Source organism: Elephantulus edwardii, unplaced genomic scaffold (assembly GCF_000299155.1).
Source record: "Elephantulus edwardii isolate Elephantulus edwardi_28Jun2011 unplaced genomic scaffold, EleEdw1.0 scaffold00063, whole genome shotgun sequence".
NCBI classification, from domain to species: Eukaryota; Metazoa; Chordata; class Mammalia; order Macroscelidea; family Macroscelididae; genus Elephantulus; species Elephantulus edwardii.
The window spans coordinates 4,616,615-4,642,611 of record NW_006399813.1 but is presented as its reverse complement, the minus strand read 5'-3'; the positions used below and the strand labels follow the sequence as shown (position 1 = coordinate 4,642,611).

The 25,997-nt window shown below is 52.9% G+C and overlaps 1 protein-coding gene across 1 annotated transcript; it reads right to left on the bottom strand.

Moving 5' to 3' along the window:
• Nucleotides 1-1,627: 1,627 nt before the first annotated feature.
• CDK18 (cyclin-dependent kinase 18) lies at nucleotides 1,628-13,209 on the bottom strand. The gene is made up of 15 exons (XM_006887915.1): nucleotides 13,080-13,209; nucleotides 12,779-12,918; nucleotides 11,342-11,467; nucleotides 8,407-8,463; nucleotides 7,080-7,194; nucleotides 6,820-6,914; nucleotides 6,581-6,643; nucleotides 6,014-6,137; nucleotides 5,784-5,904; nucleotides 4,976-5,073; nucleotides 4,652-4,757; nucleotides 4,489-4,531; nucleotides 2,681-2,771; nucleotides 2,350-2,427; nucleotides 1,628-1,662 (listed from the first exon to the last, which is right to left on the bottom strand). Exons 1-15 carry the CDS (start codon nucleotides 13,207-13,209, stop codon nucleotides 1,628-1,630), a joined length of 1,422 nt encoding a protein of 473 aa, XP_006887977.1.
• Between the last annotated feature and the right edge of the window lie 12,788 nt (nucleotides 13,210-25,997).

The following is a 25,997-nucleotide window of genomic DNA, read 5'->3' as shown; positions in this document are numbered from 1 at the left end:
TGGTCAGCTTTGGCCAGAGGCAGCGCACAGACTCTCAGGCCTGCGCCTCCCACACTCACTGCCGCCGGCGGCTCCAGGCTGAGATTCTTTGCTGGCTCTGAACTCAGCAGCGTCTGGAAGACATCAGAGGAGGGTGTAGGCCCCCCTCCCACAGCTTCAGGGTGGGCCCAGAGATACACACAGACCAAGGTCTCTTGACTTTGTATTTATATATATATATATATATAGGAGCCAACCCACCCACGCTCTTCAGGCCTGGAGAGGGGCCCTGGCTCCTCTGTCTTTGGCAACAATCTGTCAAAGTCAGCTTTTCTGCACGAGACTGCTCACTCCTTCTGTACAACATGAATTAAATATATTATCTGTCTTTGGGCTGAGTCACAGGACATTCACAGTACAGTGGGAGACGGACGGAGGGAGGCTTCCTGGGGGAGGCAGAGAAGTAGAGGGGCCACAGGGGGAGTCTCCTCGGAGGCCAGGCTGGGGAGAGGGCTTGTGCAGAAAGGCAGGGCCTGGCCTCCCCTTGGCCACTGCCATTCAAGATTCAGCCAGGTGCTGAGGAGACCTGGGGGGTGGTGAGGGGTGTTTTCCCAGGGGTCAAAGCCCCTCAACCTCTGCCTAATGCTGCTCCTGCCCACAGTTCTGACATCAGCCTGTGGCTGCTGCAGACCTGTGATTGCTCTCCTGGGCAGAGGAGGGGCAGGTGCCAGCCTCAGGTGGAGCAAGAACAGGGCCACAGAGACTGGGAAGGCGTGGGCAGGGAGGCTGTGCCAGTCTCAAGGAGCCGAGGCACCTGTCACCAGCGTCAGGGTGACCCTGCGTATCTGGGGTGGGCCCCAGGCCCCTGACCCAGGACTGGCTGATCCACAGCTCTGGGTGATAAGAAGGAACCACTCTTAGGAAAAGGGCACAGGTAGGAGCCATGTCAGAGCTTCAAGGGCAGGCAGGGAGCTCTCTACCGCCTGCCAGGTTAAGGCAATTCCACTCAGACTAGGGCGATGGGCTGGGGACAACAGGGGCGGCTGGGGCAGTGAGAATGCAGCTGTCAGGACCAGGGCACTGCTGGGCTCAGCTGTCACCACTCTAGGTTCCAGAGTGCAGGGGCCTCTGAAGAGTGTGGGACAAGGGACGCAGCATGGGGGTGGTGAGAGGAGGTATTTGGGGACAATTTCCTCTGGGGACTTGAGTCCCTCGGGTGATGGGGGATTTGGCACACACGATGATATCTAGGATCCAGGGACCTCAGAAGAGGTGCCCCGTCCCTGTCGGCTCTCAGAAGGGAAGAAGGTGCTAAAAGTGGGGCCACACACCATTTCATCTGTGTGGGGTGCCCACATCAGAGTGGGAAAGGGCCTGAGGACACTCTGCCCCTCAACTCTTGGTAGGGAAGCAGCTCACGCCCACTCCCAGGGTGGGGGACAGAAGGGTTTGTGCTGGATAGGGGCCACTGGGAGGCGTGCAGGAAGCAGGAAGAGGAACAGCTGTGGCCAGTAGGGCTGCTACGTGGCATCTGGGCAGCTGTCAGCCTTCGGGTCTCAATCCTCGAGGCTGCACGAGCCTCATGCTCCTGCCGTGTCTGGTGTGATCTCTCACCCTTTGGCCAGCGTGACCTCTCACCCTCAGATGCTCAGAAGATGCTCTGCCGCCGGCTCTTCCCTCGTCCTGGGGAGCAGAGGGGGAAAGGTAGGGCAGCAGCAGGGAGGCTCGCCTGGGGCTGCTGTCAAAGCTGAGAGGGACACGTGCCATCCAGCAGTTACTCTGGGAGAGTGGGCAAGGGCCTGCACTCCAGATTCAGTCAGTCATGGATTCGAACCCCATCTCTGCCACTTAGAGCCTTCATGAAATGGTGTTTCAGCCTTTCAGTGCCTCAGTTTGATAGACTTTGAAATACAGAGCATTGACAGACTCAACTTTAAGGGGCATTTTAAGGATCTAGCGAGTTACAGCAAGCACCATGGTATTTGCTATCCTGGGGTAATCAGGGTTCCAAAGACAAAGTTCCATTATCCCAGGACAGGGATGTTTAGGGAGTTCAGGGTTTGCAGAGAGCATGCCCCTTGGCCAGGGTCACAAGGGGACGCTAGGTGAGGGGGCGGAGGGGGAGGAGGGAGGAGAGAGGCCAGGGCAAGCAGCTCCTTCCTGCCCACTGTGGATTTTGGAGGGAGGGGTTCTGGAAGGGGGCGGCCTGTTGAGCACCATCATGGAAGTGACTTCTGGTTCCCAACTCTAGGGTCCCTCTGAGGAACAAGGTTTCAGTAGAACCCCTATAACAGACAAGGCCCCATGGAACCCCAGAGTCGTTTCCTCCCGGACTCCCACCTCAGGGTGGGTTGGGAGCACAGCACCTACCTGGCTGATGGAAGGCCAGGCTCCGGTAGCCCGGGTCCTTCTGGAGCTGGATCTCCTTCAGGGAGAAGATGGAAGCGGCTAGGGTGGGAGAGGAGAAAGGTGGAAGAGGGCTGAAGGGGGGGCCCTGCTCAGGTTCCCACACTCCACGACGCTGAGCTCTGAGCATTCGCTGGCTGAGACCTAATGTCTTCAGTTTGAATGATCCAGGGAGACCTTACTGAGCCCTTCCAGCCAGCACCTCAGTTCCCCCCCATTTACTCACAAAAACCAGACAGGGACAAGGCTGCTTAGTGGGACCCAGGCTCCCCCACTTCAGTCTGGCCCCACTTACTGTCTTCCAGCTGGTGCACCCGCTCGCCCAGAGATCGGAAGTAGGGGTGCCTCAGGGCTGCCTCTGCCAACATCCGGCTCTTGGATTCGTACTGAAAAGCACAGACAGGTAACTGGGTGGGGGGGTTAATGCCAAGATTGGAGGGACCCAAGTTCTCTCTGAGAAACCCCTCTCCTACAGTCCAAACCCACACACTTTTTGGGCCCAGGTCCCTGGGTCTCCACTTGCTCGAAGGAACCAGAAATGGGATTCTGGGAGAGTGAGCGGCCCCTGGGATGGAATTAGAGATACTCAAGCATGATCATGGCACTCATATCAGCAGTGGAGGTTAGCTATTAGGGAGCTCTGGAACTGGACAGTGAAGAAGGATGACAGAAAAAGAATTGGCACCTCTGAGCTGTGGTGTTGGAGCAGAGCACTGAACAAAGCATGGATGCCCAAGAGAACAGACAGACATGTTTTGGAGAGAGTACTGCCCAAGAGCTCTTTGGAGGCTGGAATGATGAGACTTCACTTCACATACATCAGGTGTGTTGCTAGGAGGGGCTATTCCTTGGAGAAGGACATGATGCTTGGAAGGGTGGATGGCAGGCAAAGAAAAGGAAGACCCTTAACCAGCTGGACTGACACAGTGACTGCTGCAACGGGCTCTAGTACGTCAGGAAGTGTGAGGTTATTGCAGGATAGAGTTCAGATCTTTTGTCCATAGGCTGCTATGAGTTGTACTGGACTCAACGGCACCTAACAACTAACAGCAACAATATAACAAGTGGCCTAGTGATGAAGAGTTGTGCTGCCAACCCAAAGGCACACACGGTTTGAATCCACCAGCTGCTCTGCAGAACAAAGAGGGGCAATCTCCTCCCTTGCTATTTACTGCCTCTGAAAACTCGATGGAGGGTCAGCTATGAGTCAGTTCCAACTCAAAGGTACATAACCACTCGTCTTCATGTGAACTTTCTACATGACAAACCCCAGTGTCAGCTCATTCTAGTGTCCTAACCCTTCCTCATTACTATGTGGGCAAGAGATGCAGGACTCATTCTGTTTTACTGTTGAGGGAACAGGAGCACAGGAGAGTCACAGAGCTGTTCCACAGCTGCACAGCTAGTGAATGGAAAGAAGATGGAGGTGAATGAGATCTGTGGAGGGACACAGCCCACTGCTGGCCTGGGTGGTATGGGGATTGAGGATGAGGTGATACTTCAAAGATTGAGCATGACAAACAGAGGCTTGTACACCAATGTTCACAGCAGTGTTATTCATTATCGCAAGAACGTGGAAACGGCCCAAATGTCCAACCACAATGGAATAGCTTGAGAAATTATGGTACATTCACAGGATGGAATACTACGCAGCACGCAGGAGCAATGATTTGTAAATTACTACCTAACTTGGGAGGGCCTGGAGAGCATTATACTGAGTGAACTAACTCAGTCCCATAAGGACAAATACTGTATAAAACCATTATTGTAGAACGAGTATGAGGATCCAAGGGGGAGGAGGGGAGCAGAGGGCTGAGGAAGAGTGGGGTGAGCTGAGGGGTGAGGAGGGGTGGGGGTATAATCATAATCATCACAATTTGATAGGGAAGGCTGTGGGTGAAGGAAATGGGAAAGATTTGGTGTGAAAAACAATGTATATGAACTTTGTAAATAAATCAGCATAAAACGAATTTTTAAAAAAATATTAAAAAGAAAAATAGACTGAGTATGTAGCCATGAAGCGGGCATAGGGCCCTCAGTGGGGTCCTGGGGTTTCAGCTGCCTGTGGCTGCCCGGCCGGGGCCTGTGGGGGTGGACACTCACCAGGAGCAGGCTGGTGAGGAGGTGGATGCCGTCAGGGTCCAACCTGCAAGACGACAGAGTGGACACGGCGTGCTTGTGAGGGTGCGGGGCGTGAGGAGGGGGGCCCTCCAGGAGGGAAAGCCAGGCCCAGAAGCACGTGGGCCGGGCGGGGAGCAGGGGCTACCTGGGAGCATGGTTGATGAGCGCCTGAGCGGGGTACCGGGGAAAGTTGTAGCTTCGGAATTCTGAGAAGGAAGTCACACCTGGCCAGGTCTCTTCTGTAGGGGTTCCTGGGGGGAAGAGAGGATAGGAGTGCATGGATGAGGGCCGGGGCGGGCCCACATTGAAGGGGTGCAATTTAGAAGGCGGGAGCAGAGAACAGGCCCCAGGGTCCCTGTCCTGCAGAGCAGGCCTGAGGCCATAGCTCTTCCCAGACCCTGCGTGAGCACAGCCTGGACAGAGTTCTGACGCCTCCTGGTGGTGAGGAGGGCAGCGGTAGGAGACTGACCGAGGAGGCGGAAGATGAGGTGCAGCTCCTCCTTGACTGTGGAGCCGGGGAAGAGGGGCCTCCCTGTGGCCATCTCGTAGTGGATGCAGCCCACGCCCCTGTGGGGAGCAATGAGCAGGGGGGTGGCGTCAGGCTGGGCCTCCTCGCACCCCTTTCCTAGAACCACCAGGGTACAAGGCAGCCTGGCCATGGAAGAAGGGCTGTGGAGAGGGCAGTCCAGGACAGAGGCAGCACCTGCAGTCCAGCCCCCACGGGGGCTTCCCTGGGATCTGGACGCTCGGACCTCTTCCCTTTAGTTCTGTGAGGTCAGCGCCTACAAGCAGTTCTTTACGAAGTGGCCATTTGCCATTGTGCACCCACTGTTAGGGATACATAAATCCTTTCTCTTTAGGGGATCCAGCCAGGCACAAGGCCCCTTATTAGAAACTAACTTTGAGTTTTAACATCAGGCCAATTGTTCATCCAATTCAGAATCATGTGTGTGTTAAATTTAATGTAATAATGTCTCCCTCCCAAAACCAAAGCTTGAGGACGATGGTTTACATTTACTGTGGGATCCCCGAACACTCAGGGAACATCATACAGGGTCTCCGAGGAGGAGAAATCGAAGAAGCTCATACGTGTAACTTTTACTTAGTGCTGGGAAATTACCAATAGTTTTCACAGCCAGCTTCCACACCTCCAGTTCAGGGGGATACCACATGGCTTTTAAGTTAAAGGAGTTTAGGTAGTTTCCCAGAGGTCCAGGGGGCAGCACAAGGAGGCCTGAGGTGCGGACAGGACAGCTGTCCACTTGACATCCACTCACCACATGTCGATGGGGGTGGAGTACTCCGTGGAGCCCAACAGCACATCAGGAGGTCGGTACCACAGGGTCACCACCTCGTTGGAGTAGGTCTTTGTGGGCACTGACTTGGCCCTCGCCAGTCCTGGGGACAGACGTGCCACTGAAACTCTGCCCACAGGTACAACTGGCTGTCTGTGGAAGCCCCACCCCACTACACCCACTTTCTGAGGCGTGTGGACCCCAGCCCTCACCGAAGTCGGCCAGCTTCAGTTCCCCCCTCTCATTGATGAGCAGGTTCTGGGGCTTCAGGTCCCGATGCAGGATCTTGCGGTGGTGGCAGTAGGCGAGGCCCCGGAGCAACTGGAACATGAAAATCTGAGAGCAAAGGGAAGAGTGAGTGGGCAGTGTGTGCTGGGCCTCAGGACCTGGGCCTGAGGAGGAGTTGCCATGGACAGGCTGCCTGGTTCTCCTGCCCAGTCCCTGAGCCCCATCCACACCGGAAGTCCCATTTAGAAGGGAGGGTTCCCAGCTTGAGGCGGCAGCCAGAGAGCTCTGTGGCCAGGGAGTTGGGGGGGGAGGCAGAGCTGGTGGGAAAGCCCGCTCCTGAGGAGATGCACGTCTCGACTCTGATAAACATGGGAGAAGTAATTAATTCCTCTGAGCCTCCCCAAAAGCTGTCCTTCACACTCACAGGCAGCCTTCTGCCTCCTGCCTGCAATGAAAGGTCCCAGGAGCCACAGCCCAGGGGCCCAGGGACAGAGTGGGTCCCCAGCTGGGCTGCAGGGCAGGTGAGGGCCCTGAGGGTCGGGGTCCCTCACCTTGACATTGTGCATGCTCATGAGGCTCCCACAGTGGTCCAGGTACTGCTTCAGGTCACTGTCCTGGAACACAGAGCCTGTCCTGACCCCTGGACAGAGAAGCCCAGAGGCAAGACTGGGCCCAAGCCCGGCAGTGGCTAATGGAGGGGCTTGGTGACAGGTCTTTGGTTCTGAGCTATCCCCAAGCCTGAACCCATACCCCACCCTGACAAGGGGATAGGCCACCGGCCCCAACTCACCAGGTACTCAAACACCAAGGTGAGAGACCGCTCTGTGTGGATGAGGTCATGCAGGGTCACGATGTTGGCATGCTTGAGGTTCTTCAGCAGAGACACTTTGGGGAGACAGATCCACCTAGGTCCCTGGGTCCCACGTGCCCTCATACCCTCTCTTCCTGGGATTGACCCAAGAATCCCTACTCCATAGACTCCCCTTCCCCTGGGGCTCAGGGCCTCCCTCCATCCCCTCCCCAGTCCCCTAGGCCCCCAGGGGGCTGTACCCTCTCGGATGGCAGTGCAGGGCGCCCCCTCTTCATGCTCCAGCCTGATCTCCTTCAGGGCCACCAGGTTCTCGGTCAACTTGCTGCGCCCTTTGAATACTGTGGCGTAGGTGCCCTGGGGACAAGGATGCCCTCAGGCCCTGGCCAGGGCTCTGTCCAGTGTCTCTTCCCCTCTGCGTCTTTGCTCAAGCTAAAGGCTCAACATGAAAGTCCTTCCCTCTTCGCCTCCCTTCACTCAAATTCTTGTTCTTTCCAAGACCCCTGTCCTCTATGAAGCCCTCCCTAACATCAGCCTAAATCAGAAAGACCAGCTCCTTCCTCTGGCCCCAAGGTGCTGGGCCCATCTGCTGTCACTCCAACTCTGTTCTCCTTGTGTTATGTTGCTATTGGTACCAGGGTCTCCTCTGTGTTTCTGGGAAGGAAAGACTGTGTCTTCCGATCCTTGCAAACCTCTCCCCAGCTCCAGCCTCCAACACCAAGCCTCACACAGTGAGAGCAGTAGTAGAGAGACAATGACCTGGTGTCACACTTCTCTAAGTGCTACACGTCAACCTGTTAACCAGCTGCCATTCAGCCAATGCTGATGCATGGCAGCCCGACACGTGCAGAGTGGAATGTGCTCCGTCATGTTTTGAGGGGCTCAGTTCTCAGAAGTAAGATCATGAGGCTTTTCTTCTTCTTCTTTTTTTTTTTGAGGGCTTTCTTCTGATGTGTCTTTGGGTAGATTCAAACCTTTAACCTTTCAGTGAGCAGTAAACATGCTACTCTACCCAGGGACCTTGACAAACTTATTACACTAACGTCTAATCCACTGGATAAGAAAATGAGACAGAGAGCAGGCACGGCGCTTGCACAAGGCCACTCCCTCATTTACTTGTTGTCATCAAGTCAGCAGCAGTGCAGAGCTGACCCTCTAGTTTTCAGAGCCTATAAATCTCATAGGAGAATGCCCAGTTTCTCCCTTGGAACAGCTGGTGGATTCGAACTGCCTGCCTTTGGGTTGGCAGTGCAACTCCATACCCACTAGGCCATCAGAGCTCTCCTGCCCAAGGCTGCAGACTAGTAAATAGTGGAGTTGGGGTTTGAACCAAGGCATGAAGTGTGTGCAGAAGCAGAAACTTAGGTTCTGCTACAGCCTGTGGACCACTCTGCCTCTGTGCCCTCCTCCAGGATCGGGGTCATCCCAACTCCTGTCACAGGTGAGGTGACTGCAGGGTCAGGATGGCCCCCTCCATGGATAGGCAGGGGCAATAGAGCCAGGCGAGGCCCATTCCTTTTGCTACCATGCTGCCTGGCTACCCCAAGAAGAAAAAGTCCATTCTCTTACCTCCCCAAGTTTGTCCAGTTTCACATATGTTTCCAGTTTCCCAAAGCCAATATCTGACTGAGAGAGAGAGACATGGGGTCCTGTGAGTGTGATGAACCCTCCAAACAGCCCTGCATATACCACTCCCCTCCTCATATCAGACACAATCTCAAGGAAGGAAGTGAATGGAGAGAGTACTGGCTGCCGAAGATCATGGACTGCAGCCTTCAATGTGGATTGCATCTCAACATCAAGGCAGCTAAAATCCTCAGCACTGGACCAATAGGCAACGTGATGATAGATGGAGAAAAGACTGAAGGTGTCAGTGATTTCATCTTACTTGGATCCACCCATCGTGCCAGAAGTCAAGAAATCAAGAGGTGTATTACAATGGCAAAATCTGTCAGGGACCTTCTTCAGAGTACTGAAGAGCAATGATGTCAGTTTAAAGACTAAGGTGTATCTGGTCCAAGTGCCAAGGTATAGCCTTCTCTACTGCTTGCTATAGAAACGTAATATCTGAAACTTTGTGACTAAGGATGACAGGGGGAAGCCCTGATGGCCAAGTGATAAGAATCGTTGCTGCAATCTGAAGGCATGCAGTTTGAATCCACCAGCTGCTCCACAGGAGAAAGACGGAAAATCTCCTGTGTGATTAACTGTCCTTAAAAACCACTGGAGAAGTCAACTATGAGTCAGTCTGACTCGATGGTACACAACAAGAAGGATGACAGAACAATCATTGCCTTTGAGTTGTGGTGTTGGAAAAAAGTACTGAATATCCCACAACCTGCCAAGAGAACAACAGGTTTGTCTTTGAGAAAGTGCAACTAGGGAGCTCTGTGGAGGCAAGAGCAATGGAATGATAAGAGGACATCATGCTTGGAAAGGTGGAGAGGGAGTGTAAGAGAGGAAGACCACAGATGGATTGACACAGGATGGTAACAGTGGGCTCAGGTGATGGGGGATGGTGAACATTGTGCAGGACAGGCTAAGGTTCAGATCTGCTGTTCACAGGTTGCTCTGATTTGTAGTCCTCTCGATAGCATCTAAGAACATGGAGAGAGACCACTAAGGCCAGCAGGACTGGCTCTTTCTGGCCCCCTCGTCCTCTGATAATGGAAAGAGCCCTTGGGAATGGAGCTGAGCCCTCTCAGGCCTGAGCTTCCTCTTCACAGGATAGGTGAGAATGTGGAACCCCGTCCGGTGGCCCCAGGGGCGGCTGCACTCCGCTGCCATCTGTCTTGCTCTAAGACAAACTACTGAGGGCAGACAGTGTGTCATCTCGGCCACTGTACCTTGTGTCTGACTTGGAAACCACCTCCTGACAGTCTCTCTTCTCAGCCCTTCTCCTCTTACTCAGTGGCATCAAGCCCTTAACAAAAAAGAACCCTGAGCTCTGCTCCCCAGAGAGTCTGCTCTCTGTAGGTAACCAGAGGAAGGCCCAGAAGTCTGTTTGCCAACAGGGAGATACAATCTCACTCCAGCAACAATGGCAAAGTTCAATAACAGCAAACAACAAATGCTGTCAGGGAACCCTCAAACACTGCTGACAGGAATGTAGAATGGTGGAACCACTATGGAAAGCAGGTGGGTGCACCCCTAAAAACATGGGAATAGAAGTACCATCTGATCCAGCAATCCCATACATTATATCCCAGAGAAATAAGAACTGCCACACAAACTGGTACATGAACACTCGTGTTCACTGCAGCATCATTTACAATCTCAATGTCCATCATAGGACAGACAGCTAAAGAGGCTATGGTATAGTCACACCATGGAATCCTATGCAGCACTCAAAGATGATAAAGAATTCAAGAAACCATGGGTACCATGGATGAATCTAGAAAATATGCCAAGCAAAGTCAGTCAGTCATAAAAGGACTATTATTAAAAGGACCGCTGTTATTGTTGTGTACCATAGAACCAGAATTGACCCATAGCTGACCCTCCAGTGGGTTTTCAGAGGCAGTTAATCACAAGGGAGGAGACGGCCCATCCTTCTCCCACAGAGCAGCATAGATGGACTAGAACTGAGTGCCTTCAAGATTGCAGAGCAGCTTCTTACCACCAGGCCACCAGAACCCCCTAAAACGACTACAAAGGCCACAGGAAAAGCTTACACACAGAATCCTTTAGATTCTTTCTAAATGTAGATACATGGTTACCAGGACATACATGAATAAGTTAGGTGAAAGGAGAGATAATCTACACTAAAAAATAATACACAATAAATGTTGACCAGACATTATAATTCATTAATTGTATTAATCAGAAGACCCTCAACCAGATGGACTGACAAAATGACTGTAACAATGGGCTCAGTATATCGGAGATGCTGAGGATGGCACAGGACAGGGCAAGCGGCAGATTCACTGTCCAGAGGGTCACCATAGTTGACTGAACTACACTTAACAACAAGACAACAACAATCAATTGTTCTAAATCAAAATGGACATAAATGATGAAATGACATCGTAACTGAATGTTTTAAAACAAGATATTCTTCAAACCCCCAAAAATATGTATCAACGATTGAATGAAGAAATAATAGAGTTTTATAATAGCACAGCAGTAAATTTCCACTCAAATTAAAAAAGAACAAGTGAAAAACACAATTATCTATAGGGCGCTCCAGGTAAATTGGACAGGAAGCCAGGACTAGGGAGCACGTGCATGCTGGTGCATTGCCCTTGTTCCCGTGGATGTGTCATGGGCAGGAGCGGGGGCTTGGAGGTAGAACTGGCCACAGCAGGACCCCTTCCAGGGAAGGGATGCTGTACAAGGATGGACTAGCTAAGTTCACAGTTGCCAGCAGGTGGCGCAAGAGGCCTAGGAATGTTCTTAAACCTTCAGGCTTGCAGGCCTGAGCTGGGACAGGTGACACAGGATTGCTGTGTCGTGCTGGGGAGAGGGTGTCCCAGCCTGGCAGCGTGTCTGTCATGGGACTCACCAGGGAAGCGCGGCGAGACATGCGGCTGAGTGGCTTGGGCAGGTCTGGGTTCTCCAGCTGGAGTTTCCGTAGAAACTCCTGGGGCAGGCGGATGTCCATTGGGAGAGAGAACCTCTTGCTGATGTCCTGCGGGGGTGAAGACAAGGGCACGAGGACACCCGGGTAGAGAGAAGGCTGTGGGGCCCTCGTCTCTCACCAGGCTGGGCCAGATCTTTGCCAAGCGGCCACAGCAGAGCCACGCCCCTGGCTGTGCCCAGGCTCACAGCTCCTTCCACTGTGTGTGACCACCTGTGGCTACAGTGTGACCCTGGAGAACCCCTCTGTCCTAGCTGGGCCTCAGCATCCCCATCTGTAAAATGAAGCTCCCAACTGGCTCAAGACAGAGCAGGGCTCAGAGCTGTTGTACATACGGTCATTATGAGCTGGAGTCAGCTCAATGGCACATAACAATAAATCCCTCAACAAGACGGACTAACAGAGATCATGAGGGTGGCGCAGCCACGCCAAGGCTCACACACGTCCACAGGGTCACTATGGGTCAAGTTGACTTGATGGCCCCGAACAACAACATGGACACACAGAAGCTCAGGGGGCAGAGCGTACGACACATCCGACTGGTGGCCGAAAGCTCAGTGTGGGAACCCATCATTCGCTCCATGGAGGACAGATGGACAGTCTCCCAACACTGCGGCCACTCGATGGAGCGTCACTATGAGGCGGAATCCACTACACAGCAGTGACGTTTGGTCTGGTGTACAGACACCGTGACTGTGTGAACACACTGTTCAGGTCTGTGATCATATACACAGAAATGGCTAGCCCCTGGGTGCCAGAAGTGGTTAAATGTTTGGCTATTAAAGGCTGGATGTTCAAATCTATCCGGAGATGCCTCCAAAGAAAGGTATGGCAACACACATTGAAAAAACCCAAATCAAACCCAACCCAACACCATGGTATCATTTCCAACGCACGACAGCGCTCCATGGAATCTCTGAGCTGTGAATCCTCACGGGAGCTGAGTGCCCGGCTTTATCCCAAAGAGCAGCTGATGGCTCCAGATCATCAACCGTCTGCTCAGCTGCCCAGGTCATACACACCACCCACTGAAAAGCCCACAGAGCCCAGTTCCCCTCTAACACATGGGGTCACCATGAACTGGAATCCATGTGGTGGTAACTTTTAAAAAAGCATATATGAGTAAATAACTAATATTAAATTGCCATGTGTCTGGCATGTGTTAAGTCCTTGGATATTTAATCCTCCTGGTGATCATTTGAAAGGTGAGGAAACTGTGGTATAGATGTTAAGTAATTCGCTCAAGGTCACACAGATGACCACTGGCAGAGCTGGGGTTTGAACTCAGGATGTCTGGCTGATGGTAAATCCCCTCGTGCACATATCTGCCATGGCCACACGGCAGCACCCAGAGCCCCTCACCTCCATGGAGAAGCGGCGCTGGTTCTGCCGCCGGTATTGCATGCCGGGGGACAGTGACTCGGGGTCCTCTCCGCTGTCTGTGGGGGAGAGGGTGCTGCACACTGGCTGAGGGTCTCTGCCGAGAGGGCCGAGCTGCAGGTCTGAGGGGAAGAGGCATCAGCTCCTGACCTCAGAAAAGGACAGTGGTCCATCCCCCTCTGTCAGCCCCCTCATATCCAGGCGTCCCTGAAGGCTGAGTGGCAAAAGGCCAAGAGGGGCAGTGGTGCTGGGGACATCAGGGGAGGGTCTCGCGGCCTCTCACCCTCATTCCGCTGGTTGTGGAGCTGATTAAACTGTTCTGTGAATTCAGCCAAGGATTCCTCGATGGTCTCCGTGCGGGGCACAGACAGGGAGAAACGACGCTTAAAGTTCTTCATCTTATTCATGGTCATCAGGGCCCAGGACCTACAACGACAGGAGAGGTGAGATCAGGTGAGAAAAGATTATGTGGTCCAGGGCCATGACCAGTGTGAACGCAGGGTCCCTCGGCCTCACAAGCTGGGGAGCTGCAGAGTGCAGAAGGCAGGGCTGTACCATCAAACCTTTCAGAACCTGCCCCTAGAGGAACCCCTTCCTCTGGAGAGATGGTCACGATATGTACCAGCCAGGATAGCAAACCAGCCTACACACCAAGAGGGCCCGGTGTGCAAACAGAAACCTGGAGGCCACCTCTCTCCTTTGTTCCCCACCATACCAATGTTAACCCTCTGGTTACCAGAGATCTACAGAGTCCCAGAGGAAGGGCCAGGCTTTGAGAAGGCCTGGTCCTCGGGCTGCAGCTCTACCAACCTATCTACAAGGGCCTCAGAATGCCAGCAGCCAGGAAGTTGCTGTCCCTAAGCTGACTATCTATCCATCCTCCCGGCCATATCATGAGGTCAAGGTAGTGTCCAAGCCTCATTTCACTTTGACACTGACAGGACAACGTTCCTCTCCAGCATGTCCTAGTTCTCAGGAGAAAGGGACAAAGAGGAAATGGATAATAGAGAGGAAGTGTGGAAAGGAGCTGACTTCGCCCCGCCTTCTCTCCAACTGAAATAAAGGAGGTCAGAGGCCACTGAAAGTCTCAGAGGAAACACCGAAGTTTGCCAGAAACGATGGCCCTTGGCTGCAAGAATGGTCTATCTGCTTTGTTTCTAGCACCATCTGTGTGGGTCACAGAGGGAGGAGATGGGGCTGTTCTCTCTGCTGATTCCTGTGTCCTCTGACCAGGTTACTGTATTCTTGTCCCACAGACCCTGCCTTCTCCCTACTGTCCTGAAATCCCAGGGTGGGACTGCCCCACACATCATTCCTCCCTTAGTCCCAGGGCAGCCACTCCCACTCGGCTCTGTCCTGCTGCAGTGGAGCCTGGACCAAGAGGCCTATGACGTGAGAGGGCCACTCTCTACCCGCTTCCAGCTTTTGCCCATGCACCAGGCAGAGCCCACTCACAGAGGATGCTCTTAGCACCGGCCAGCACCCAGTTGCCAAGGCAACCAGGCCCTCCTGGATTCTCCTGGTTTAAGGGATTATGGGTCAGTAACATGTTTGCTTTGCTCGGTGATCATATCCTTTTATTTTCAGCCAGAGGAGGGAGGGCCCCCCTCCCCGATCTGCAGGTTCCTGGCTGTCTCCAAGCACAGGTATGCTGTGGCCTTCTGCTCCTCTCAGGGCCCGGGGATGAGACAGAGCCAGGCCATCTCTCTGTCCTCAACTGGAATCTCTCAGATGAGAGGTTACTGCCCTGCACTGCCATCTCCCCAGGGTCCTAAAGTCTCACAGTTCAGCTCAAGAAGCACCTGTTATGTGCCAGGCTGTGGGGCTAGCCATCAGAGTGAAACATGGGCCTTGTTCTCAGAGAGGAGTCCCTGGGTGGTACAGTTACCATGCTCAGTTACTAACCAAAAGGTCAGAGGTTTGAATCTACCCAGCAGTGCCATGGAAGAAAGGCCTGACAATCTATTTTCATAAAAGAAGAGCCAGTGAAACACAGTTCTGCTCTTACACACACAGGGTCATGTGAGTTAGTGTCAAATGAATGGATGGCACCTGCTTTGGTTTGTTTATTCTCAGAGCTCAGGGTCTGGTGGTGCTTCCTTTGAGATGTCTTCCTAGGCTGAGAGACCAACTGACAGCCCCACTTACAGCTTCCATGTCAAAGCCCACCAGCTTTTCTGATACTTCATCCCAGGACTCATTCTGGCCAGCGGCTCCCCTGCAGCGCTGGGTGAGGTCTCAGCCAGCCATCTGGGGGATTCGAGACCGGAAATCCAAAGGCGGCCACCCTGCCTCATTCTGTGCAACTCAGGGGATCAGACACCCTAGTGACTCACTTCACAGCAGAGCAGGTGCAAGGATGTCCCATCACCCAGATGCATTGTTTTCAAGCTTAGGGAAAGGCCACAATCACTGGGGATGGGCAGGGAATTATAAACAAACAACCCCCCCCCCAAAAAAAATCCTAATTCCTGGAGCTCCCTGTCAGATGATGGAGCAGAGGCTCCAAGGACGGCAGGCGTCCAAGGAAGCACCTGAAGTTCAGGTAAGAGACCTGTTCAGGTTTCCAGATTGCTCACCTCCCAGTGGCAGCCAAGTTAGGAGATCCTCAGAGCAGAGCAGCAGGGAAGGTGGGCACAGCAAGACCTCCCCACATCCTCACTGCCCCCCAAAGAAAAGGAATGGCAGCCTGGAAATAGGCATATGCTACACAGAACTGTTGCCCCTACCTGGGCTCGGCTACGGGCACCTCAGTGTTTTCGGGGGGGGGGGGTAAAGGGGGAGAAATGAGGCCTGAGCTCCAGGAGGGATCAACCACACCCCCTTCTGAAAGCAGGGCTTCCGCATAAAGCTGTCCAGCAGGCTGGGATTTATGGGATGGCGTGCTGACTTTGTGCCTCAGGAATCCACCAATAGCAGCCATAAATCTCTAGCTCCTGCTCTCCCTGTGGGGGAGGACAGAGGGGGGAAGGGGAGCCCATTACAAACTCCTGGGGGGCTTCCATTTTCAGGGGAATCCTGAATTATACCTGCTCTCCCTAGGGTTCAGGAAAGAGCACAAAGCAGCCAGCCAGCTTATTGCTGGGGTGGCGTGAGGAGGGACTGGGGCACAGGGAGCCAGAGGAGTGAGACTAGGGGCAGCTGACCAAGCCAGGAGCAGAGCCCAAGGACACACAGGGATGGGGACCAGCTGCTCTCCTCCCTCACAGAGAGGAGCCTAAGAGGAAGTGGTTGTCACTGCAGCAGGAGGGATGGGGGTCAGATATAGAGATGAACTTCCTGATGGTGACAGGGGAGCAGGCGGCTGGGGGGTGGTGACCACCCGGAACAGGCGGCTTGGGGGTGGTGACCACAGCAGAGAATGGACGATGCTCTCTGCAGGGGACAATTCGGGCATTGAACCCGCAAGGTCTTGGGTGTGACAGAGCAGCCTGGCCAGTGAATGCTCTGTTGTCCCCGAGCTCAAGACACAAGCTGCCTTCTGTCACTTTTTCCTTAGGAAGAGTCAGCGCCTCAGATTAGCGGGGTCATGGGGGAAGGGAGACAGGAAAAATGCCTGCCACCTTGGTGCTGTCTGCCCCTCACCCCTGACTAGAGACAGAAGGGCTCAGTGACCCAATCTGGGGCCAGCTCAGGGTCAGGCACAGTATGGCCTTTGTCCCCAGGCCAGGGAGCCATCTGGGGCTGTCCCCGTACAACTGGTGCCAGGGGTGTCAGGAGACAGGCGTCCAGGATGCTGGGCTGGCTGGGCGGGTGCAGGGAGGAGAAAAGGACCCTCAAGAGATTCATGCAGGGTTGCGGGGCGGGCAGACCCCAACCAGGCCTTTCCTCTTGCCTCGCTCCCCAGGTAAACCTGTAAAGCTTTGGCCAGCCGCCCAGCACTTCCTCCTGGGCACAGAGCAGCACTTCCTGCTGGTGCCACAGAGCGGGTGGCACAGAGGAGGAGCTGGCCCATGGGGCACGGAGCACCTGCCCCAGGCCTCTGTGCCCAGCATGAAGGGGCTTGGCTTCCAGAAGTGTAGCCAGGAAGGTGCTCCCACGGCACCCCTTCCAACCTCCCCTTACCCACGAGGATGCTGCGGCTCCCAGAGGGGAACAGACTGGCTCAAACTCCCACAGCCACTTCCGGGCGGTTGCCAAGTGCAGGGAGACCACACTGCTCCACTCTTCTCATGGGGACCCTCCCAGCCCCCCTGCCCTGCGGCCCAGGCTGAGAGCACTGCTTTCTTCTCCATCTTCCCCCACCCTCTCTTCCCCCACCGTGAGCCTCAAGTCAGACAAACCTAGGTTCAAATTCTGGGCCAACCACCACTACCTGCTCTCTGGAATTCCCTGCAGTTTGGTGTCAGGGGAGAAAATCCAGCTTGGCCGCTTACTGCGTGATCTTGATTGAGCGATATAATCTCTCTTCACCTTGGTCCTGTTCATTCACTCAACAATTCTGCACTGGACACTTACTACATACCAGAACCTGTTTGGTTGTGAGGAGCCATGGAGTCCATTTTTAACTTCTACTGCTTCTATTTCCATCAAGTTGAACCAACTTCCTAGCTGACCTTTCACTGGGGTTCTGAGGCTGTAAATCTCAAGGGAGAAATCACCCATGTTCTCTCGCGTGGAGTCACTTGATGGATTTGAACTGCCAGAGGCTTGGTTAGCCATGCGACTCCTGGTGGCTCCCTTTTCCACCAGCACTCCCTTTCCAACTCACAGTGAGCTTATATGAAAACACAGAACTCCCTGAGAGGGTTTCCTACCTAAATAGTAATCTTGACAAGAGCAGATTGCCAGGATGTTTAATCCAGGGGGTTGTAATCTTGGTAAGAGCAGTTTGCCAGGTCATTTCCTCTGGGGAGGGTCAAACCACTGACCTTTTGGTTAGCAGCTAAGCATGTAACCAGTCACCAGACCCTGTCTTGGATGCTGGGAATCCTCTGGTAAACCAAATAGACATAAAACCTGTCCTCAGAGTGCTCACGTCCTAAGGACGGGAGGTAACAGTACACAAAACCAGCAGATAAAACATACAACATGTTCAAGGATGGTACGTGCTGTGGACAAGAATTGAAATGGAAAGAAGACTGTGGTGTGAGGAGTGTTGCAATTTTTAACAGAGGGGTCAGGAAGGCCCTCCTAAGAAGAGACAGCTGAGGAGAGGTCTCAAGGAAGTGAGGAAACTTCCATGTGGGATTTCAAGCAAGAAGCAGGCAGCAGGTGCAAGGTCCTGGGGCAGGAGCGAGCCTGGTGTGTTCCAAGTGCATGGCTGGAGAGGAGGCCAGAGTGGGAAAGGAGCCAGACTGCATAATGACACCATGGGATAGGAGAGGTTATGCAGGATGCCAAATGAACGTCTAATGACCCTGTTCTCACTGCCATGTTGAAAACAGACTATGTGTGTTCAAGAGAAGAAGCATGGAGCCCAGTCAGGAGGTTACTGCTACTGTGGAGATGCCAGTGACAGACCAGTGTGGACGTGGTGAGGGGGTGCGTCCTCCAGGTATCTTGAAGATGAGGCCACAAGGATTTGCAGATTGTCCATGGGATGTATGAGAGGAGACAAGCACAGCTGTAAAATGATCAGAAGGATGGGGCTTCCCTTTGTCCGTGGAAGCTCTGGTGGGCTGGACCAGGAGTTGAATTTTGAGTGACTGAGGTGTTCCAGGTCCAATGCACGTGAGAGGAGGCAGCGACCAGAGCATACACAACTTACACAAGTAACAATGAACCCACCCCACCCTGTGGTCGATCCCGCCTCTCTGAGACCTTCCTTCTTCTCCCCTTGGCTCAGATGTAAAGATGGGCCTGAAAGCGGACCCAGATAGATACCACGGAGGGAATCACACAGTCCCTGCAACCAGTGGGGGTGCACTGGGACCCCAGGATGGCAGAGGGACAGGAAGCAGAGTCCTCTACTCATTTCTGACCGCCGGACAGAGGGATGGACTGACACAATTCAGCAAGGTCACACAGATGGGAACCCAGGCCTCCTGACACTCATCTCCTGTCCCAGGAGGAGGGAAAGACCAGAGCCCCAACCACCAGGAGGACAGCAGAGTGCAGAAGCCCACCCTGCTGCCCACTACCCAGGGCCAATCTCGGCCAGTCCCCAGACCTCACTCCTGCCCTAGGGGCTGGGACAGTCAGGGGGACTCTGCTCTGGAGCCCACGAAGGCAGAGGGAGGTCTGGCAGAACACCCAGGAACTGGAAGTAACCCATCTCTGAGAAGTTCTCACTGGAGCCTGGTTGGGAGGACAGGAAGTTCAGCTTCACTTCTTAACCTCTAGGATGGGAGATTCCCCTCAGCAAACCCTTGTGAGGTGCCTGCCCCCTTGCCTTCCTCCTGAAAGAAGACCCTTCTCCAGACCATACATGGTCCCTGGGTGGTGCAAACAGTTAACATAACTCGGTGGTTAACTGAAAGGTGGAAGGTTTGAGTCCAGCCCAGAGGTGCCTCAAAGGAAAGGCCCGGTGATCTTGGCCCAAACAATCAGCCACTGAAAAATCTCGAGTTCAGCTCTACTCTCTCACACACAGGGCCACAGCCTACACACAGGGTCCCTCAGGCTGAGCCCTTCCTCCCAGCCTAGCCTCCTCCACACCCACCATACTGGCTGCCCCAGGCAACACTTAAACAATGCTCAGGTCTCCTGGTTCCTCAGAAACTTCTGAATTCCCCAGGACCCCAGGTGTTCCTCCTCTAGGGAGCAGGGCACAGTCCTGAAAGTAGCCAAACCCCCCCCCGAGTCCAGCAGGTGAGCTCTACGTGGGGCACTCTGACCCCTGTGCCCACCAGCAGGCTCTCCTAACTCCTCCCAGGCACATGTGAGATGTGTCCCCACCTCCCTTTTTGTTTTGTTTTGCATCTCAGTCTCTGTGGGCTCAGGGACAGGAAGGCGTGGAAGGATATCATTTCCAGCTGTCCACATTCTGAAGCCCGGAGGGTTTGACCCTCGCTGGAAGGTGGACCACCAGCCAGGATCTTGTGTCCAGGGGCAGGTTATCCAGAAAGCACCATGCAAAACAATTCACAGTCAACAAGGTACGTATGGACCTGACTGTGTTTACGTATAACCTGCAATGAATGATCTCACCTGGGCTTCACCACCGCAAAGATGGGTTACGCAAGCACAATTAAGCCCATCTGAACCTTGCTGGCCTTAAAGCAGGGCAGACTACTTCCTGGGCGATTGGCCCTGGTCTGTGACAACCTCGACCTCGCACTTCCTATCCCCTCCTCCATCACTCAGCCACTTTGAGGCCTCTGGGTGTTTCAAAGGAACCAGAGACCACGGCTGACCAACTCTGCCTACGTCATGAGCAGGGCTCCAGGGACACACTCTCCTCCCAAGGAGAACTTCGCCTGTAGGGAACTGAGATACAATCTCTTCCTTCAGCCTCTAAATGACCCTGCCCAGCAGAGCCCTGGCTTTTAGCTTCCTGAGTTTGTGACAAATCTCAAGGGGAGTTGGTTGCCCCTAGCCTGTGGGTTGCAGCCCTCTGGCTGCGTCAGCAGCAGAAGCCCAGAGCCCTCATGGCCAACCTCCCCTCGGGCTCACTGCAGACTGGACAGGAGGCTGCCAGTGCCAAGGACATGACAGGCTGCACTGTGAGCAGATGCTTGGACATCCTGACGACACTGAGATGCCCACAGCTTCTGTCCGGAATGCAGGCTGCTGGTGGGGAAGGGAGCAAGTGAGGCCAGCCTGCAGGCTGTATGGATATGGGGGTGCAGCATCTGGGGCTCAGAATGGCTCATGACATGCACCACTGGTCCCTGAAGTGTCCCCGTCTGACGGGAAATGCCTATAGGGAGGGCCATGTGCTACCCAGCCTGCCCCCACTATGTGTCTGCAGTTTGATGTCATGAAGAAACCCCAGCCACCTGTTGGCACTGTGAGCTGGGAAGACACTTCTCAAGCCTCAGTTTGTTTTATCTGCAAAATGGGGTTAATGCTTAAGCACAAATTACGCTGCTAGAATCTACTTCCTAAATTAATCTTTCTGCTGAAGTCACTCCCCTGTTTTAAAACCCTTCCACGCTAACACCACCCTCAGGGATAAATCCAAACTACAACCCCACAGACTAGGGACCTCATGTTTGGGTCCCCGCCTCCTTTAGTCCCACTCCTCCCCTGGGGGAACTCGATGTTCCTGAAAAGGCCACCCTCACACCCTTCCTCAAGGCTCCCCTGGTCAAACGGATTCAAACTATAGAGTACAGCTCCCTCTCACTCCCCCTTGGACACCATGTTGGCCACACCCCCTTCCTCTGCAGAAGTCCTGCTGCTTCCACAGCAGCTCTGTCCACTCATAACCAGACCGTGCTCGCCACCAGAGCAAGAACTCACTCCCGCGGCTGTGGAGGTAGAAGCGACTCATAATTGGCCCTGAAGTGGGTTCTCCAAGGCAGTGAACTGCATGGAAGGAGACTGTTGGCCTTTCTCCCATGGAACACTCACTAGAGAGGTGAGGCCTTTACGTCAGCAACAAAACTCCCTACAGAGCTCAAAAGCGCAAAACCAGTCTTGTTTCTCTTGAACCTTCCATACCTACCAGGTGCTTCGTCAAGTTCTGAAATAGAGGAATGCGTGGTATTAGGCCTTCTGGCCACCACATTGTAACCACTTGTTGAAGCCTCTTTCCTCTACAGATCTAGCAACACGAGACCCCACAAGGACAAAGACAGCCACTTTGAAATCCCAAAGGCACCCTGTCTTGTGTGCTGTAAATATGAGTTCCTTTTTGTTATAAATCTAATAGTATGTCCCCCCCAAAAAAAACATGTCAACTTAGGTAGGCCTGGATTCTCACAGTATTCTAATTAACCCCCTTTTGTGATAAGATGTCATTATCCAGTGTTGTCAGTTCTCACTTGTGTGATGTTAATATAAGGAGCCCTGGGGGCCTGAGTGGTAGTAGCTCAGCCAACTCAAAGGCACACACTTTTCCTCCACTAGCTGTTCCACGTGAGGAAGGTGAACAATCTCTCTTGCGATTTACTGTCTCTGAAAACCCGCTGGAAGGTCAGCTTTGAGTCAATTCTGACTCAGTGGCACACAATGACAACAGGAGGTAATGAGCTAGGATTTACTCCTTCTCTACTATAGTCAGTCCCAACTCCTAGTAACCCTCTGCTTACTAAGCTGGGTTTCCCAGGCTGTAAGGGGAGGGGATGCCTCACCTTTCTCCTGTAGAGCCTCAGGTCGATTAAAACCGCTGGAAATGTGTTGCCCCTTTGCGTTAGGAGCCTCAGTCACTCATGAAAACCCGACTCATAGCTGACCTTTCAGGGAGTTTTCAGAGGCTGTAAATCACACAGGAAGAGATTGCTCGTCTTTCTCCTGTGAAGCAGCTGGTGAATGTGAACCACCTGCCCTTAGATTGGCAGTGCTCTCTCCTGGGGGAGCACACCGCACTAACTCCCTCAAGCTAGAATTAGAGGCAGCTATGTTTGTTAACTTGAATCTTTTCAATCTCTATGTGGAACAGATTATCCCCGAGGCTGAGCTCTATGAGGAGAAGTGCGGCATCAGGATTGGAGGTAGACTCATCAACGATCTGCGTTATGCAGATGACACAACCCTGCTGGCTAAAACTGAGGAGGACCTGAAGCACCTGCTGTGGAAAGTCAGGGACCAAAGTCTTAACATGGATTGAAGCTCAACATCAAGAAAACAAAGATTCTCACCACTGAGCAAATTGGCAACATCATGATAGATGATGAAGAGATTGAGATTGTTGACAGCTTCAGTTTTCCTGGCTCTACAATCAACACTCTTGGTACCAGCAGCCATGAAAGTAAAAGATGAATTGCATTGGGAAAGTCTGCAGTTAAGACCTCTCCAAAGTACCGAAGAGCAACGATGTCAGTCTGGAGACTAGGGTGCACCTGATACAGGCCATGGTCCTTGCCATTTCTTGTTACACATCAGAGACAATGACTGGGGATGATAGAAGGAGAGTTTGATACCTTTGAGCTTTGGTGCTGGAGAAGAGTATTGAATATACCATGGACTGCTAGGAGAACAAGTTTGTCATGGAGAGGATGAAGCCAAGCTGTTCCTTGGAGGCAAGGATTCTGAAGCTTTGTCTGACATACTGTGGACATGTTGCAGGGTGGGATTAGTCCTTGGAGAGGGACATCATGCTTGGGAGGGTGGAGTTACAGCATAGGAGAGGAAGACCCTCAATGAGATGGATCGATTCAGTCACTGGGGTAATAGGGATAGGTTTGTTAGAGACAAAAAATGTTGGCAAGGGATACAGCAAGGAATAGGGCTGCTGTACATAGGGTCACTATGAGTTGCAGGCAACTCGACGGCCCATAACAACAACAACAGCAACATTTGTTAATAGGCACGACACCATCTACAGGATGAGGCTATATCTTAGAGCCAATCTTTTTGGGAATATAAAAGAGATCCAGCAAGGGAACAGGGAAGACCTCACTCTCACCAAGGAAGAAGAACTAGGAATGGAGCATGTATTTTAGACCTGGGGTCCTTTTGCTGGGAACTTCCTGGACTCAGTAACCAGAAAGCTGGTGCAAGATGGTGAGAAATGGTGGCAGCAGAAACATCTGGGTGTACAAGGACTTTGTACAGGAGGCTTGCAGGCAGATTGAAGTGCCTCTGGGCATTTATTTGTGAAGCTAAAGAGCTATGTAAAAACTGTCTGAGCAGGGCAGAGGCTGGGCTAAGGGAGAGAGAGAAAGGCCTACTGTGAGCACGACTGAGAAGCTGTTCTGACTGAAGAACCCAGGTAGTTTCTGATCCTGAATTGTAACCTTGAGGGGAGCTCAGGTGGCAGAGCCCACAGCGAGGTGTGCTAACTCAAAGGCCATGCCACTCTCGTGTTTTGAACCCACTGGTGGTTCTGAGGGGATAAAGATGGGCAATTTACAGGCTTGAAACCTTAATGGAGGGTCAGCTGTGAGTCGGTTCTGACTTGACAGCAATGAGGCAGAGCTGAAGTACATTCGGCTGAGATTGTGAGGACGGTGCCACATCAGGCACAGTTCTGGTCTGCTGGAATAGAGTGCAGGTCTCCCCACACAGAGATCTCCAAGGAATGTCGAGTGCAAGATAGTGAAAGGAGCTATGGCCTTTCCCCAGAGCCCACAGACAAAACGCCTCCCCCCACTGCTGGCGTTCTGCATTCAAACTTTTAGCCTCCCAAACTGTAAGAGAACAAACTTTTGTCTGTTCAAGTCAGCCTCTTGTAGTATTTGTTACAGCTGCACTAGATAATTAAGACAATTCTTTTCACGTCCAGGCAGGCCAAGGACCTGCATCAAGGCTTCTCTTATTAGGGATCCATGGTCCCTGGGTGGTACAAACGGTGAATGTGTTTGGCTGCTACAAGGGAGGTTTGTATTTGCCCAGAGGTTCCCTGAAAGAAAGACATCAGCTTCTACTTGATCATGGGAACCCTTTGGAGTGTGTGGCCTGCTCTTCACGCAGTGTCCTGACAAGGCAAAATCAACTCAATGGCAACTGAGTTAGGTGAGTTAGGACGTGGGCACAGATGGACCTGGCTTGGCTCCTGTCATCTTTCTAAGCTCTAGCTCACCAGGAATCCTTTCCTCTCTGTTTTCCTGGGTCTTGGTGCATGTGGAAGAGAGGGCTTGGTGTACTAGGTGAAGCCAATGAACTAGAGGCTAAGAGAACGCCAGCAAACGGCTAGTCATCTGGAAGGCTTGAGTCAGGCACTGTTGCTTCCAAGGCACCTCCCATGACACCCCTCACATCTTCCGCAACTGGAACTCTGGGTCCCCAGCCAGGGACCTGAGGATCCTTCAGCCTTCTAGACTTACTAGACAGAGCACGTGGCTGCCCGCTCTGTCACTGTTTATTTCCCTTGTCTGCTGTAAGCGGTTTAAGGGAAGGACTAAGTCTGATTCATCACCACACCCTCAGCACCTGACACAGAGCCTGGCAGAGAGAAAACTCTGAGGTGATCCACAAATGAATACAGGTGAGCTGTGCTCTGCTTCCAGGAGCTCTTTGGAGGCAGGAGGCATCCAGGAACAGCCACTCATCAGCTGGGGGTCAAGAAGTCAAGTGCAAAAGGCCTCGGCTCAACATCTATATACCCCTCTCCTCTCCAAAAGTCCAGCCCTTGGTCATGGTGACTACAGTGGGCTGGGACAGAGCAGGCAGCTTCTGTTCCAGATGCAACACCCCAGGTAAGGTCCTCGGAGGTCCCTAGGCCACATCAGTGAGGGACAGAGTTGTTGTTGTTGTTGTTGTTGTTATGTGCCGTCGAGTCGCCTGCGACTCATAGCGACCCTATGTACAACAGCCCTAAATTCCCCTCTGTCCTGTGCCAATCGCACTGTCTCTGACACACCCATCCCAATTATCCCAGTCACTGAATCAATCCACCTCATAGAGGGCCTTCCTCTCCTGCGCTGTCCCTCCACCCTCCCAAGCATGATGTCCCTCTCCAAGGACCGGTCTCTCCTCACAACATGTCCAGAGTTAAGTTAGACGGAGCCTCAGAATCCTTGCCTCCAAGGAGCCACCCGATTTAACCCTTTCCAGGACAAATCCATTTGTTTTCCTAGCAGTCCATGGTATTCTCAATACTCTTCTCCAGCACCACAGCTCAAAGGCATCAATTCTCCTATCCTCCTTGGTCATTGTCCAACTCTCTGATGCATAACAAATGATTGCAAAAACCATGGCCTGTATCAGATGCACCTTAGTCTCCAGAGAGACACCACTGCTCTTCAGCACTTTGGAGAGGTCCCTAACAGCAGACTTTCCCATGGCAATGCGCCTTTTAATTTCCTGGCTGCTGGTGCCAAGACTGTTGACTATGGAGCCAAGCAAACTAAAGCTGTGTACAATCTCAATCTCTTCACCATCCATCCTGATGCTGCCAATTGGTCCAGTGGTGAGAATCTTTGTCTTGACATTGAGCCTCAATCCATATTGTAGGTTGCAGTCCTTGACACTCTGCAGCAGGCGCTTCAGGTCCTCCTCAGTTTCAGCAAGCAGGGTTGTGTCATCTGCATAACACAGATTGTTGATAAATCGTCCACCAATCTTGACCCCACATTTCTCCTCATAGAGCCCCGCCTCCCGGATAATCTGTTCTGCATATAGGTTGAAAAGGTATGGAGATAGGATGCATCCCTGGCGTACGCCCTTCCCAATTTTGAACCATGCAGTGTTCTCTTGCTCTGTTCTGATG